The 16,422-nt window shown below is 40.7% G+C and overlaps 2 protein-coding genes across 2 annotated transcripts; one reads left to right on the top strand and one right to left on the bottom strand.

The window, feature by feature from the left end:
• Nucleotides 1–3,941: 3,941 nt before the first annotated feature.
• LOC115682140 (uncharacterized) lies at nucleotides 3,942–6,572 on the top strand. The gene is made up of 2 exons (XM_030606284.2): nucleotides 3,942–4,416; nucleotides 5,664–6,572. Exons 1-2 carry the CDS (start codon nucleotides 4,020–4,022, stop codon nucleotides 6,356–6,358), a joined length of 1,092 nt encoding a protein of 363 aa, XP_030462144.1. The 5' UTR covers nucleotides 3,942–4,019; the 3' UTR covers nucleotides 6,359–6,572.
• Nucleotides 6,573–8,678: 2,106 nt separating this feature from the next.
• Nucleotides 8,679–16,157, bottom strand: LOC115682079 (protein REDUCED WALL ACETYLATION 3). The gene is made up of 16 exons (XM_030606223.2): nucleotides 16,014–16,157; nucleotides 14,778–14,869; nucleotides 13,402–13,539; nucleotides 13,259–13,315; nucleotides 13,009–13,081; nucleotides 12,519–12,677; nucleotides 11,821–11,970; nucleotides 11,461–11,716; nucleotides 10,840–10,955; nucleotides 10,671–10,757; nucleotides 10,432–10,520; nucleotides 10,273–10,335; nucleotides 10,112–10,168; nucleotides 9,648–9,744; nucleotides 9,386–9,544; nucleotides 8,679–9,159 (listed from the first exon to the last, which is right to left on the bottom strand). Exons 1-16 carry the CDS (start codon nucleotides 16,044–16,046, stop codon nucleotides 9,154–9,156), a joined length of 1,632 nt encoding a protein of 543 aa, XP_030462083.1. The 5' UTR covers nucleotides 16,047–16,157; the 3' UTR covers nucleotides 8,679–9,153.
• Nucleotides 16,158–16,422: the final 265 nt, after the last annotated feature.

Here is a 16,422-nt window from a genome sequence, read left to right as displayed (position 1 = left end):
GGTGGTGGGCGCAGTGGTCGGCGAGGCGAGACCTCGCCATCGCGACCCAGGCGACGGCGAGGTCTCGCCTCTCCCAGCAAAGGCGAGGTGAGACCTCGCCGTTGCCTGGGTCGCGACGGCAAGGTTTGGCCTCGCCTTTGTCCGGCGACGGCGAGGTCTCGCCTCGCCGGATCCGGCCCTCGCTAGGCTCGGCGAGGGTCGCCGGATCCGGCCCTCCCTTGGCTCGGCGAGGGTCGCCGGGCCACAGCCAGGGGCCGGCGACCCTCGCCGATCACTGCGCCCACCACCGCCGGCCCTTCCCGGCGGTGGTGGGTTGGTGGCAGCAACGGCGAGAGCTACCTCGCCGTTGCTGCAACTTTTTTTTAAAAAAAAATTAAAAAAATCGAAAAAAAGCCACGTAATTTCCACCGTGTACAAGTCAGACCATTTTTTTTTAATATAAATGCCATGTCAGCTTTTTGGCCGGAGTTACTAAAGTGATCGATTTTCCTCCGACTTGGCACCAAAGTGATCCAAAAAAAAGTTATGACACCAAATTGATCGCCGTACACAAGTTATGGCACTTCTAGTGTACTTTTGCCCTAAAAAAACAAAATGGAGTAATAAGAAATATTTCTGAATTAGAGATTTATCTAATCGTTTCCTTTGAATTTACTGAATCCGAAGGTAGTACAGGTTTTTTAATTTTGGATTGGTGGAAGAGGCACGCAAGCCAATACACAATCCTTTCTCTTATTGCAAAACAAATTTTTGCAACCCCTTGTTCCACAGTTGCGGTCGAACAAGCATTCAGTGCCAGAGGTAATATTTTGGACGAACATCATTCAAGATTAGCTCCAGAATCAGTAGAGGCTCAAGCTTGTGTCGATGATTGGACAAAGGCTCAATACCGACAAAAAGAGATAGATTGGAATAATGAATCCGAATTCTTTAACGACGGAGATATTACCGGTACCGGTACCGCTACCGGAATGGGTAGCGACGACTGAGGATAAAAGAACTGTTGGAGTTGGCAAATATTTCGGGGACCCTTGTTTCTCATACCGGGCACGCCCACGTGAGTTTAGGGAAACCGAAGTATAATCCGACGACATGTGACCCCTGCGCACGGAATGCGAGGATTCGGATAGGCTTAGGTTTTGGGGTCGTTTTAGGGCATATATATTGTGCTCCTTTTTTTTTATAGACCATTGTAACGAATTGTAAGGCGCTTAATGATAATTTATTAAGTTCAAGCCCCCTCTTTCTCTCTTTTTGTCTCCAAATTTGATTACAATCTACATTTTGATTACAATTTATATTGAATAATTCATTATTTCATAATTCATTATTTTTTTATTTCATAATTTATTTTTTAAAATTTTAAATTATGAACCGGAACCGGCAGAAACCGGAATCGGAACCGGCCCGGAACCGGAACCGGAACCGGAACCAGACTGGAACCGGCCGGTTCCGATTCATACATGGCCACGAACCGGAACCGCCAGTTCCGAACCGGAACCGGCCGGTTCCGAACCGTGGCCATGACTACTGTCAGCCGCCTTGAGCCGCTGGCCGCTGCCCCCCGTTGTCCCCCATTGCCGTGATCTGCCGCCGTGCTCCGCCGCTCGACACTAGCCGTCACCAGGCGCCGATTGCCTACCATCACCAACCGCCTCCCACCGCCTCCCGCCACCGGTCGCCTCCCGCCATCGGTCGCCTCCCGTCGCCGATCGCCTCCTGCCGCCATCCTCCACCGCAGCCTATCGACCGCCTCCCACCGCCAGCCACCATCCTCCGTCCCCTGCCGTCACCTGCCTCCCACCGCTGGCCACCGTCCTCTGCCCCCCGCCGACCGCTTGGAATGGAGAAATGTTATGTCGTTATCAAATAAATTTCTATTTTAGAAACAAAAATTTTGTGTCGTTATCAAACGCCCATTTTTGCTCAGAAACTTATCCGGGAAACAGAAATAGAAAAATCTATTTGTGGCCAAAAATTGATTTCTGGAACAGAAATGTTATCATGCGCGCCCTTAGTAAGTGCTTATGTAGTTTGGATAAGAAGACCTAGATATTCCTTTGACAAGTTTTTATTAATCAAAAGGATTTAGCAGCTAGCTTCAAGCTTTGGCATTTAGTAATAAAGAACGGGAATAAAATCGAATAAATTGTTGACTCAATCAAAGGAATGGATTATTAACATATATAATTGACTCTATTCGGGGAAAACTCACTATTATTAGGAAAATCCGATTTTATGGGGAGATCTGATTGGAAGATTCTCCAACGGCTAATTTAAAGATCGAAGATTATATAAGATCAATACGTGCTAGAGAATATACGAAAAAATTAAGAAACTACAAACTTATATATATTCACATTCTCTCTATACTATGAGCGTTATTTTATTCACTTAAGTTATGCTCTTTTGCAGACTGTTATTACTCATTGTAATATGTGATTTGAAAAGTGCACAAGTATATAAAGATTGTGAGATGAGCCAACATATTTTGTTGGAGTTCTTTTTGGTGGGATCCAATGCTTCACACCATTATATATCACAATCAGATGAGCCAACATATTTTCTCCTGCCAGGTCTTGATTTCAATATAGGTAAACTCATAGAATAAAAATGGAAAAGAACAAAACACCTTCATTTTTCAACCAATAAAACTTCTTTATAGTAGAAATCTATTTGCGAAACCAGACCATTGGTTTCATTGGCCCACTGGAAAACCAGACACCCAAGAATCGATCACCCCTTAGACCGGTAATAAAAGATTGAAGGGAACAAGAGAGAGCCTGTCTTCAAACTTCGCGCTAAATTTAATACCATAACATCGAGAAATTGGCATTCCATCATCTGCAACAAAATAGCAACAGCCCGTGTTTATACTTCACTATTTGTTCATAGCTATGCAGAAGGCAAGGCACTTGTAACAATGATTCAAACACAAACCTTACTACGAGCACCGACCATGCTGCAAGCATAAAGATAAGAAGATGTAAGTATGCTTACAAAGTAACTTAGAAGTCAAATAGGCCGTCAATGTCGTCGCTTTCGGCAAGAAACCTAACATTTTCTCGCGGCCAGCAAGCCCCAAAATCCCGACCCAATGGGTGATTGAACAATGTGATAGGTGAAACGAAAAGATGTGAGCTCGTAATCAACAACTCACTTGAATCAAGATCTCGTTCTCGATAAATCTTCAAGAGAGAAAGACCTTCGAGAATCCTAATTGCTTGATTTGTCCCTACATCATCCTTCATAAACCAAGAAAGAGAAAGAGAGTTATAAAACGACAGTCGTTTTTCTTTGAGGAGCACGTCGCCTAATTTCGACGAAGCACTTTCGGACTAACTTAAGCCACTCATATCTCCGGTCAGCTCCGTTTTGGATGTCGTTTTCCGCGCGAGTCGTCACGTCGAACTTTTGCACAGTCGACTTGATGGAATTGTGACGGAAGGTAATCTTTGAATCCCAAGTATAAATTTGAGATATGGTGACATGAGGTGTCAGTGTCGTAATGCAAAATATAAAAAAAAATTCGAATTAATACCACGAAAAACTCAAAACTAGTATATATGTGATAAATTTACTCCAAACTAAATTTTTTACCATCAAAAATCCAAAACTGATATACTTGTGACAAATTTACCCTCTTTTAGTTTCCATTAAATTGGTTAATACCACGAAAAGCCATAACTGACCCCCAAACTGGTAGATTCATCAACTGCACGTGTCATCCAACTCAGTTTTTTTCGTAGTAAAATTTTATAAAATCTAATTTGTCAAAGGTATACTGATTTTGGATTTTTTGTAGTTAAAAATTAATTTAAGGTAAATTTATTTATATCTAATTTGAAAATTTTCGGGGTGTTGACCTATATTTTTATGCAATATTTTCCATTTTTTTACTAACGACTCGCGAGATAAACCGAAGAAAAACATCTCCTTAGTTCCTCATCCTCTTCCTCGCCGAAACACCATGACAAAACCCCTGTGAAACATCTCTCCTCTATACCCCACGAACCCCAATGTCGTCGTCGATGCTCTTCTCGACCTTCTCCTCCTCTCCTCCTCCTCCCCGCGCTCCCGTTCGCCTCCCTCGCCGCCCGGCCCCGCTCGTCCTCCGAACCCATGTCGGGTCACGCTCCTCGGGTCGTCCTCCCGAAGCCGGGACCCCGCCGGCGCTGAGCCCGAAGCTGAGCTCGGCCGGACCCAATGGGCACCCATTGGGGTCCCTGTACGGCGGAAGAGGAGGAAGAGGAAGAAGGGCCGCGGCGTCGTTCGTGTCGAATGCGGAGAGCGGGGGGAGCGGCGAGGTCGACGAGGCGGAGAGGGCGGCGCGGGGGCAGAGCACCATGCCCGAGAGGTTCAGATACTTGAACAGAGAAGCCCCTGATCCTCCGATTCGCTGGCCCTTGTTCGTAGGTAGGGGATTGCATTTTCAAGACACCCTTGTGGGTTACTTTCATCCGTTCTCCGTTTAGTTTCCATGGGTGATGATGTTCTATCTTGAGTTTCGTTTCGGCATGTTGTTGCTGTCTGCTTAGGGAGGGAGCTTTTGGGATTTCGCCAAACGTGAATACTAAATGATTTTGCTTGAAGTAGTGTTGATTCATCAAGAAAAAACTGAAACTTGATCTTGATGGAGTGAAATTTTGGATAAACAAATCAGGTGGGCTTTCGACCTGCATCGTAAGTGAGGAAAGATTTTCTTTTTCCTCTTCTAATTGCTGCGACTTCATTTCTGGAGTATTGCCGTCTATGTCGGCCAAGTGGGTCTGATTTTGAGCTATGGCCTCTCACCTTAAACCCCGGTAAGATGTCTGATGTCATCTTAAACTGAGTTGGTTAGGAGGTCAACTAAGTTGGATGATCCATGTGGTTTGCTGTCTTGTTCGCATTAAGTTGCTGATTTCCTGGGCAAATTGCACCATGCCCCTCCTTCTGGGAGTGAAGTCCAAGCAAGCATTTAGAATTTGATTTGACACCCTAGAGTTTGAAAGTTCCACCATACCAACAATCAGTTTACCCTATCAGTCTTCCGTCTATACAGGGACCTTAATTCAAGTTTTCATTTGATTTGTTCTGTTTTCTTGTCTCACTGCAGAAGTTCCTTGACCAAAGCTGCAAAGTAGCTGTAGTGGGTGCTCTGCTGTTTTGGCCAACTGCTTCAATTAAGATAATGCCTGTGTCGGTTTTGTGCTTGAGAAAAACAAAAGGGTGCTTTCTCTCTGATGTAAATGCGTAGAGCTAACCTACTAGTACTTAGGAATCATAACCATGAAATTTTCTGGAGCAAACAAAACAAAGTCCTTGCATGTGAATATCCAAGTCCAAAGCTTTTTTTTTATATAAAAGCATAATATTTTGTCTTTCTTCAACTTTTGGTGATTTTCAGATATTAAAAACTGAGTAAAGAAAAAATTGTTAGCGGGGATTAGCAGCAGAAAATCAATTTGTGAATGTTCGATAAACTGGTCTTAATTATTTGTGCTTGGTTTTTTGATGGCTTGTTGATTTGGGTTGTTTATAACGTTTGACCATGGTTCTTGTTCTTCTTGTATTGTCTTGATTGTACTTCATGAAACCACTAGTTGTCGTTGATCTTATCATCAATCATTTTCATCATTTTGTCAAAACGCCTTTCTAATCAGTCTTTTTTCAATTTGCAGCATTGCCTTTCCTTATTTATGCATGGAGAGCAGTTCTCTTTGAACTGTCTAACTGGAAGAAGGCTGCCTTGGCAATTGTTGGTTTTGTGGGATACCTCTTAAAACTTGCCCTAGCCCTTATCTTTCGTTTTATTGGCGATCCAATCACTTCCACAATTAGATGTATCGAAACTGCAATCTACTCTGTCCGGGCCTTTTACTCTGGCATAGTAGCATATGCTCCTGTCCCCGAGTTGACTGTGATCATTATGTTGGCATCAGCAGTGCTAGCCATTGGAGAGGCTGTCGTTCCAAACTGTGTTTCTAGTCAGCCATATTCTCTTACGGTAGCTGGATTGATTGGTTATGCAGCTGTGAAAGGCTACATCTCTGAGCCAGTTTTGTGGACTTCATTAGTGGGATTATATGGGTATTCACGTGTTATTAAGAAGAGAGATGATGTTTCATCTATGTTACCCGCTGCAGCCGTAATGGCTGCCATAGGGGAGCCTTGGGTTAGGGTGGTGGCAATAGCCTCATATCTCGCATTAGCTATATCTCATCATTCAAGGAAACTCTCAGAAGGGAAAGAAGTTGAAGAAGTAGTGACAAACAGGAGGCTTCCAATGCCCTTGTTTGCAGCAGCGTTAGCCATTGGAATCCGTGTTGCTGCTAAGTGGGTTGGATACCGGCATTTAACCTGGATGATAGTCTGATTTGGAGGACTTCTAGGCATTAATTTCTGTGATGGGCTGCAGCGGCAAGTTAGGCAAACAACTGATAAGTGAGTCATTTTTTTCCCCTTTTGAGGGTCCAACAGGTTTTCTTTTGTTTTCTGTGTTCTTTTTGGAGTCTGTAAAATGGGTTAGAGTAGGACCTTTGTCCTCTTAACGGGGCTTAGTGTGATAACATGGTTGTAAATTTAGGAGACCACAGTGCTGACACCCGCGCCCCCCGCCCCCCCTTTGCGCTGTATGTGGTAGCTCTCTTATGCAGAAATTTTGCAATGAATTGCGGTGTACCCTAAGCTTCAGTTTTAACAGTGGTATTGCTAAAACAGTCCACTTTCGCATGCGAGACAAGCTCGGCTGCAATTTTACCCTGTTAGATCCATATATTGAGAGGTTTCGATTGCTTGTGCTAAAATGCTGTGCAGCAGTTTAGCCTTCATCTGCGCTTTGTTGGAGGTTGGATCTTTGCATCTGCAACATCTTTATCTTGTTTTCGATGGGTGTCATGACATAAAAAAAAAAAAAAAGGCGAGTCGTGGAGGCACGAGTGATTTCATTATCCCTTTAGTCTGATCCTATTGAAAAGTTTATCTTCCCTTTATTCTCAAATGAATGTATTTCCCAACATCCTCACTTTAGTCTGGTCCTTTTAAAAAGCTCAAACAAATTTCCTCTCCAACATTTCTCCTTGTAGTCTCCATTTGTTTAGTAAAAAATAAATTATTTCAAAAATATTTTCTTAAAAATGATCGTTTGTGTCCCTTAAAATAATTAGTTAATAAAAAATATTTTCATGTCGATAACAATTTATGTTTAAATAGTTTCGTGGACGATAGAAATATTTTTCCTTCATTCCTTTTTGCACGCAATATGAGTTATCTTTTTTAAGAAAATATTTTTCAAATCATTCATTTTCTCCCAGACATCCTTCGTTTAGTCCTATCCTCTCAAAAAGCTCAAAGAAAATCCAGTATTCAGCTCAAAGAAAATTCTTCCCCAAAATCTTCTCAAAGAGATTTCCGGCCCCAACATTTTCCCTTTAATCTAGTCTTTTTGAAAAACTTGAAAAAAATTTCGCAGCATACATCCTACCTTTAGTCTTAAAGAAATTTCCCTCCTAACATCCTCTCTTTAGCCCGATCCTCTAGAAAGCTCAAAAAAAGCATCATCCCCGACATCCTTTTTTTTGTCCATTCCTCTTAAAGAGCTTCAAGAAATATCCTCTCTAACATCCTCCGTTTAGGTCTGCCCTCTTAGAAAGCTCAAAAACAATTTTGTCGTAGGTTAGGGATCCATCACCTTAGAATCCTTTAGAAGCACCCTTGCCTATATGTCCAATTTGTGTAGGAAGAAAAGTTCTATTTTCGTGGAATTTAGTATATGATTTTGAGGAACTTTTGCATGAGTAGTTTTCCATGAGGAAAAGTAGTTTCAACTTGTTCATAATTAATATTTGGTCTTGACACAATTAGTTGATTTTCCCATTGAAAAGTCGAATTCATATATCATGTAAATAAGTTAACATTTTCTCTGTGGCAAATAACTTTTTATTGAAAAGTAAATATCGACAATAATTTCTCCATGTAATTATTACTCCCCATGAGAAAATTTAACGTTCAAACCACCAGAAACTAGTTGAGGTAAAAAAAAAAAACTCTATTACAAACTAATTGTGGTACGCAATTTTTCACTTGGTGATTACCAAAAATTTTCACATTGAGAACGCATGCCATTCAATTGAATAAGACTCGAAAGTTTTTCATGTGATTATCAACTTCTCACTATGCAAAGTAATTTCCAACCTATCGCTTCTCGTTCACAATAATTTCTCACAAATAAAGAAGTTCAAACATATCATAAACTAGTAACTTCTTTATACTATAATTTTTGTATATATATAAAGCAAATATTTACTTTGTCGGTAAGCTAGCAGTAGTTTATTCATGTAAGTTGTGACATTTCCCATTAACAAGATAACCACAGATTTGTCTGTAATTACTGATATTATTAGGAATGATTAATGATTGTCCCATAAAAACAGTGATTTTCGACATGAAGTAATTACACGATTATGAGTTTATAACCAGTAATTTGCGCTGATAGATGTTCTCTCTGTCTTCCAGTATGATCCTGGAGAACCGCCCCTTCAGCAATGAACAAACCCAAATGCAGAAAGCGCTTGCTCAGGTGACATACAGGCCCTTCCCTGCTAATCATTTCTCCATACCAGTTTCGCATCATGAGGCAATTCACAAGGTGAACAATGCATTCGGACCGAGTGATCCAAAACAAGATGAAACAAGAGTTTACGATAAATTGACGATTTCAATCGATCGATTTCAGGATGCTGGAAATGAATTCTTTTAAATATACATCTCTGTAGATCCACATTTTCTTCAGAGAAACTAATTCACAATTGAAAACGAAAAAATAACAAAAATCATCAGGAACAAAACTTAATCGGATGAGCAGGCGCCGGAAAACTTATGCAACGTGGACCCACATTTTTCTTGCTAATAGACCTAACGAATGATGGGTGACTTGGCAGGTAATTCTACAAGGCCACACTCGCAAACTATTAAAGCAATCACCTTTTTCCTCTTATGACATGCCATATTTCCAGGGTTGAATTCACACTACCATTTTCCATCTCCGTCGCAGTATCCCGGGCAATTCGCCTGAAGAATTGTTAGCGCTGTCTTTTTCTTACATCTTATTTGCTTCATCCATTGTGTCGTATTGCCTCCAGCAGCTAAACTTTACCGGTTTTCAATATTTGTTCAGGCCTGTATAATGTGCAGAGACATGAGAACAATTTGAAATTATAAGAAAGACTGCTCAAGATTGACTAGTATGGGCACATTCATTGCGATGCTTTTTGGTGAGACTAAGTTTGGACAATTCAAATGGTTTAATACTACAGCCTTCCCTAAAGATCAGACCCCAAAAAAACATTTTTGTTTCCCTTTCTCAGCAATAATATTAATGGAGAAGCGTAGGAAGAGTTCTTACGGGTGTGTGAGGGATCTGAAGAACAATGAAGGAAATGGAATACAGAGCTACAGAAATGCCTATGCCGGCAAGAAAATTGGACAGCAGCTTCTTATCATCTTTTGTCGGTACAAAAACTCCCTTCAACGTATTGGTCAATACAAAGAGACGGTGAGAAACCTGCAAAAGCAAGCCAAGTAAAAGAAAATCCCAAATTGTTAGATCTATTTAAACAGTCAAATAAAGTTTTTCGTGTTTAAGATTCAAGGGAGGCAAGGCCTACAAGAACATATATCGCAGTTGTCAGCATGAAGTTCAACATAGGATAGTCTGGGATGAGAGAAAGAAGCCATTTAGGCTGTCCATTTGGCGAGTTCGATCTGCATAAGAAAAAATATATATTAGAAAGGCGCCTAAAATGATGGAAGAGTGCAGGCATACTTTAATCTTTGGACACTTGGAAATTTCTACTCATGCCAAAACAATGTTTGCTTTCCCCCTCCGCAAGGAGAATATAACAGCCATTATAATTTCGTTAGTTGTGCAATTTTGTATTTAAATCCTTACTGCACTTTATTATGCAGTACTTTCTTCAAAAAGACTACAATAGATTCTATCTTAAAGTTTATAACCGAATCAAAAGATAAAATCATTAATAATATTAGAGCCAAAGAAACAAATGCCAACAAAATTTTAAGCATACAGAGAGCGCGTCCTCAGTAATAGACAGAAAATGACATTACATACCTCAACCAGATGTGGAACTGGGAAATATATGTCTCCAATGTAATCTTGCCAAGCCACCTATAAATACAAGAAATGCAATTAAAAAGGAAGCAATAGAAGTGTCATATGTGCAAAGAGACTTTATCCTTCGTTTGTCCAGATAAGAGATAAGTTGAACATACGCGAGGAGAGTCAAAGAATAATTCCGGAACTGCTGAGTGAAATTTCGCAAGCAAATGTATACCCTGAATGAAGCAAACGGATATTAGAGCATGATAGAGAATAAATGGAGAGACTTGTAAATGCTCGAGAGAGTAAAAGAATGGCAACTCGACACCCACGTGATAGGAATCCAGGATGTGTAAGGGTGGAGCTTGTTGTATGTCACTTTGTCCAGTCTGTAGATATATTCATACCACAGGTAACCCACCTACAAGTTAACCGCGTTAGTCAACTGACCAAAAACTAAAGCTGCAAGAAAAAGGAGCAGCACAACATGAATGCAGTTTTAACTTGGAAATATCAACAAATACCAGCTAGGATCCTAGGATGCAACAGTGAATACGATAATTCAACTCACAAATACGGCAACTGCAACGATTCCCGATTTTATTGTGACCTTTCTCTTGTTTTCCAGTTCCTCCAGTTTCTCCATCCATCTCTCAACCTAAGTTAATTAAAAAGAGCTTCAAGTCTGAAACTTCTAAAATAATAAGACCTAGCAACCTTAAAAATTAAGCAGGCATTACCGTCGGATGGTAATAGGCATATATCATTCCAATGATCCAAATGTAACGATCAAGTCCGGATCTAAAATGCCACTCATGCAATCGAGGCAGATCAGGTTTTGCTGGATCAGTATATCCTGGGAACAATAGAAACGGCATGATGCCATCAACAGCCAAAGAGGGAAAGGGCAATTAACATTCAATAACTCAGATAGATAAACTCTGCTCAAGATGTAAGAAATACATGACAAAAGCCAGAGTAATGCGAATGCATAAAGATAAATCTATTAAGTCTAGAAAAAGAACATTTTGTCAAAGACTTTCTCAATAACGATTTTCGTGCAGCCTATGGTTCTTTAAAGATCCTTGGATGTAATCCATATATCAAAAGATCTCTCCACTAATAACAATGAAAGCCTACGGCAAGCATACTGGTAAAGAAGGCAAAAAGATTTACATCAAAGGTTAAAAAACCCACTTCAGTCCCTAGTAAAATTACTTCAATTCCAACACGAAGATTAAGAAAATATCTTTCACTGTCCAAATTTTAGCATTTGCAGCTAGAGAACTCTGAAGTGTGTTATCTCAACAATATCCCCGACAAATTGGAAGGAGAAGTCAATAGAAGTCGCTGGTACCAACCTAATAGAAATGCTAATGGGCCCCAGAAAATTTCGAAAACACCTGGAATCTCCCATATCAATATAACCACCAGAAAGCAAGCAAATATCTTCGCAATCATCACCGATCTTATCTCATTATACTGGTTGAGAATACCCAAGGCTCCATAAACCATAACAGTGAAAAGCGTGTGCATAGGGCAGATGTAGTACAGCATGTAGTCATTGTTGAGAACAATGCAGCAAAATATCACGAAAAAGTTTAGTCGCCACATCATCTGCATGAAATTGATAATAATTCACAAATATGTCAGAGTTCAGTAGACTAAAAGCAGTTGAGCAAGTTAAGGCAGTACGAAGATTAAAGCTAAGGAATGATGACCTGAGCAAAACGAGCAAGACTGAAATCCTTCCTAATGTAATAATAGGAAAAATTGCCAAATCCCGTCATCCAAACATATGCAGCAATAAATACACGGATCGCGTTGTAAATTTCTGCTGCTGCAAAGTAGTGATACATCAAAAAGAGAACCTGCAAAACACAAAGAAAACAGGCATGCAACATTAAAATAAAACCCGCTTCCTTCAGGTAAGTGACCTGTACATTCACAAAAACACCGGAAAAAAAAAATCAAGTGCCCTCAAAAAAGCCAAAAACCACAGGCACTCATAGATTGACTTATGAACCATGCATTAAACCCGAACATTAGCCTGGTTCACAAAGCCTACCTAAATCTGAAGTGTATTAAAATACATTAACAGATATCAAGAACAAAGAGCATATTTTGAGCTAAGAATTACCAGATGACACGCTTCTTTACTTATCACAAATTGCGATCATTTTAGGTGCAAGCTTACCTCCACTTGGCAAATAAATCAGCGAAAGTAACAATAGCATGGTAAGGAGTCACAATCAGCCAATACCGATGCCATAAAGCAAGGACAAAGTTGACTTCCAGATTGTACTGTCTTTATTTATTTATACGAGTTCCAGATTGTACAGTTTCTATTTATTTAGTACTGAAAACAATGCATCATCTTACTCTGACTCGGAGATAATAAACCTGCAAGAAAACTTGCCTGCATCCATCCTTTCCATTCCTCAGTCTGATGCCTATTAAGGTAAAGAATGGCTTTCCCAGAAAATGCTGACTTGTCGTTATGCTTCTTCATTGAAGTCATCGCTGCTACAATGAGGAGAAGAGCATAGAGAAAGAGGAAAAGGTCCCTATTGTAACTCTGTCCAAGGAAAATAACAATATCAGCTGACCAAGCACGTGACACCATTCAAAAAATAAGAGACACCAACAATATGACTCACATTGGATATTTCAGGACAAAATGTCATTCAGCAGTGCCGTCATTTTGCTAGTTAATAAACATGTCAACTGAATGCTACCAAAATACATGAAGAATATTTCATTCGACTCATCAGGAAATAAAAAAACCAATTATGCTCCCCTTTCTATAATTACAGTTGCTGGACAGAAGTACAACTTCAGAAAGTAGCAAAATCCACTATTACCTCTAAAGATAGTAAAATAGCAATAGAAAGCAGAAAAATCATTACCTTCGTAGAATCTCCCAATATATTCGTTCGATCACAGATGTAGAAGTAGAATAAGACTGCTCCAAACTCAGACCTATACAATGAGCATACTCATAAGAAGTTGTCAAGAGAGTAATTGCACCCAAATCAATGTATTCATTCGATCGCAGATAGAGAAGTAGAATAATACTGGTCCAAACTCAGACCCATACAATGTGCATACTTATAAGAAGATCCCAAGAAAGTAATTGTTCCCAGATCAACCACTCACATTGCTCTAAGAGTTGCTCGGTTCTCTAGCAAGAAAGAGTCGTCCATTGTCAAAAACCTAAAACAGATTCAGAACTGATATAGTAAGTAAAAGACCTAATAAATTGGGAACTCCATGAGAGTACAGCATAATAAAGGAAGCACCTGATCAAATTTGTTTTAATGGATGAACTATGAAACTTTGCAGAGGCTGATCTGGGAAGGCCTCCTTCCAAAAGAACAGCTCGATCTTCTTCCTTGGCAGTACCATTTCCCAATTCCACCAGATTATTGTCTGAGTGCCTATAGCCAAGAAGCCAATTATTCAACACCGAATGCAATTCAATAGTTCATTGAAAGAATTTAATGACATTTGAGTATCAGCTCATATCAGTATCGTTTGCTAGAACTATATCCCGCTTCCTATTTCCGACAGAACTGGAGGAAGGCATGAGCATGTGCCCACACACATCTCCTCATAGTAGTATCAGAGAAATTACAGACGTATCATCATAGCAGTACCAGAGAAGTCACCTGTTACGTGCATGCACATCCAAAGTTGTTGCACAAATCTACATAGACTCATGAGATGTGTGCAACTCATTCTGTTAAATATTGAGATCTAACACCTTGGTCAGAAACAGTCACCCTAGCAAATCCAAAGGGAACTATGGAAGGAAATGAATCTCAACCATTAAGTGCCCCCTGTGTCCTTGCAGTTACTGAGTGTTTACATGCTATTTTAACTTCCCCTGTTCTTTAGGTCGATGGCCACTTGAATAGCCATTCCAATTCCTCTTTCTCTATATATATCGTAAAACTTGAATTATATGTGCCAAAATCAACTATCAAGAAAATTATTTTGTAAATGAGTTGCCATTCCCTTCTTCTTCATGAATTGCTTTTACCGGTAAAAGACGAGAAAAAGGAAAAGCTTAATCTGCATTAATTCATCTTTTCAGGATTCCAAGATTAACAAAGATTTGGGCCAGCTTTTAAGGGGAAAAAGTGAAACTATTGAAAGGACAACTTGCTGGTTTTAAGATTTGGACATGTTACATGAATATTTCAACTAACATTATAACTGTAAAACAATATAGTTGGTGATCACGACGACTATCCATTATAATTGACTTGTCTCTGAGCTAATAACCAAACACATTGCGTTTCATACCCCAGAAGGATCCTACTATTGTCATTGACTTTCCAACTGTCCACGTTAAAAGAAACTTCTTAACCCCTTTCCAATATCACCTCTCTCCCATCTCAACAACTTTTCTGGTAAAATACAAACAAACTATGTGAAGTCACAGTGATTCAGTTTTGAATGCTCGCAGGTGAAGGTCTCTTTTTTTTTTTTTTAAACCAAAACAGGCGAAGGTCTCATTGAAGACTTCTTTTTCAAGAAAAACCAGTGCAAGGAGGAAAAATTTAATGAAATGAATAACATGCCAGCTTTAAATTCTAGAAGACAACCCAATCATTAGTCATATGCAATCAACCTTAAGAAAGAGTTGGCTTGATGATATTGAAAAACTTACACTTTGGAAACCGAAGAGGACTTCCTGAACTCCAGCAATTCCGAATATATCCAGGCGATAAATACTGGGATGATGCCAAGTAAAAAAGACACCTGCAGCATGATTACGAATGCTTTCATTAGTAAAACCAGTGTTTTTCATTACAGATGCATATACATGCCCGTACACATGTAAACGCTGTCTAGATATTTCATCAAAAAAATGCTTGAATAAATAGTCCTCATTGATGCAAGCAGAATCCTCACTGGGTCCTCAATTAATAGACTAAACCTATCATATATTATGAAGGTATACCAGTTTAAACACATCCACGTCTACCAGTAAGCAGATTCGAAATCAGCTAATAATCTGCTACAGACGAATCTGGCACTAGGAATGAAAACCAATACTTGGCAGTAGATGTATGAATGTATGAATGATGATGAAAAATTAGAGGAACATAGCAAACATAAATGAACAAAGTGAATGAAAAACAGGTTAAATCATGATATGAAACAGCTGGCAGAGCCCCAAGATAACCAGCTCAATCCTTCAAACTTCCTAACATAGTAGGAAAACACATCCAGCACATAGGAAGAGAAACACCGCATATATCATCCGGAAGCATATGTATCAAAATATACACTCCGTGGCAATATCACACTAGATTACACTAGAAATGGTACTAAGACACTTCCAGATTTGAAACTGTGCAAAACTGCTCCAAACTTGTATAATCACACACAATGTCAGAGTTTTAGAAGCCTCATTCCTCCCAACACATGGAAAACAACACTGAATCACAGCAGAACCCCATCGCACACGAGAGATAACTCAGCAATCACACCACTTTTCATCGCCCGGTGAATCACACGCCATTCCCACGACCCAGGAGGGGAAACAAAAACCCAAAACTTCTCTCTGCGGCTTTCGGGTAAAGCAAGAAAGCCCCCATCAACAGCAGTGTCCAACGCTCTACGGGGATCACGCGCGCAGCGATCCATTGAAAAAACATCACCGAATAATTCCACCAACACCACACAGATCACGGCAAAAATGCCAACACTTGTCCAAAGCTCACACAGATCGAGGATCAGAAACACAACGGATAATCCATAGAAACGGAAAACCGGCACCGACATCCACACCCCACCAGGATTTGACCGGAGACCCCAGCTCCCGACACGCAAGAAAACCGACCGACATTGTCACCGAATCGGATCCCGACGACGGGATCAAGAAAGCAGGCCCCACTACCTGTCCAGCCGTGATCGGCGCCGAGACCACCATGCTTCCTCCCACCCCTCCTCGAATGCCGAAATGGGGCGGACCCAGAATCGCGAATCGGCAGCAGACGAAGCGGCGGCGGCGGGGCACCGGCCGGTCCTCAACGAGCCAAAGGGTACCTCGAGACCACCACCACCACCGAATCGCGCGCAGAGAGATCCGAGGATGGAGATGGTCACCGGATATGAATCTTGAAGAGACGGATCATATATACGAGACGGGGATGTGACGGTACCGGGGATCGCGAGGTTCCAACGAATCTGGGGGAGGGGGAAGAAGAAGAAGGGGAAAGATTGCTTGGAGGAACGAGAAGGTTTCGGAGGAGACGTCGCTCTCGGCCCGTTCACCGTCTGTTCGGACGCGTGCGTGGCGGTGGTGG

Source organism: Syzygium oleosum, unplaced genomic scaffold, assembly GCF_021117445.2.
Source record: "Syzygium oleosum isolate NSW1041296 unplaced genomic scaffold, Sole_v2.1 Sole_v2.18, whole genome shotgun sequence".
In the NCBI taxonomy this organism is placed as follows: domain Eukaryota; kingdom Viridiplantae; phylum Streptophyta; class Magnoliopsida; order Myrtales; family Myrtaceae; genus Syzygium; species Syzygium oleosum.
The sequence above is the reverse complement of the archived record's forward strand: the minus strand, read 5'-3'. Positions and strand labels throughout refer to the sequence as shown.

Excerpts from the sequence above, each read along its gene's own strand:
- LOC115682079 (XM_030606223.2), bottom strand. The coding sequence starts at position 16,046 with ATGGTGGTCTCGGCGCCGATCACGGCTGGACAG. Across the intron at positions 13,316-13,401 it reads ATTAAAACAAATTTGATCAG|GTTTTTGACAATGGACGACT; the intron begins GTGCTTCCTTTA and ends AATCTGTTTTAG. Across the intron at positions 10,956-11,460 it reads CCCATTAGCATTTCTATTAG|GATATACTGATCCAGCAAAA; the intron begins GTTGGTACCAGC and ends TATTGTTCCCAG.
- LOC115682140 (XM_030606284.2), top strand. The coding sequence starts at position 4,020 with ATGTCGTCGTCGATGCTCTTCTCGACCTTCTCCTCCTCTCCTCCTCCT. Across the intron at positions 4,417-5,663 it reads TCGCTGGCCCTTGTTCGTAG|CATTGCCTTTCCTTATTTAT; the intron begins GTAGGGGATTGC and ends TTCAATTTGCAG.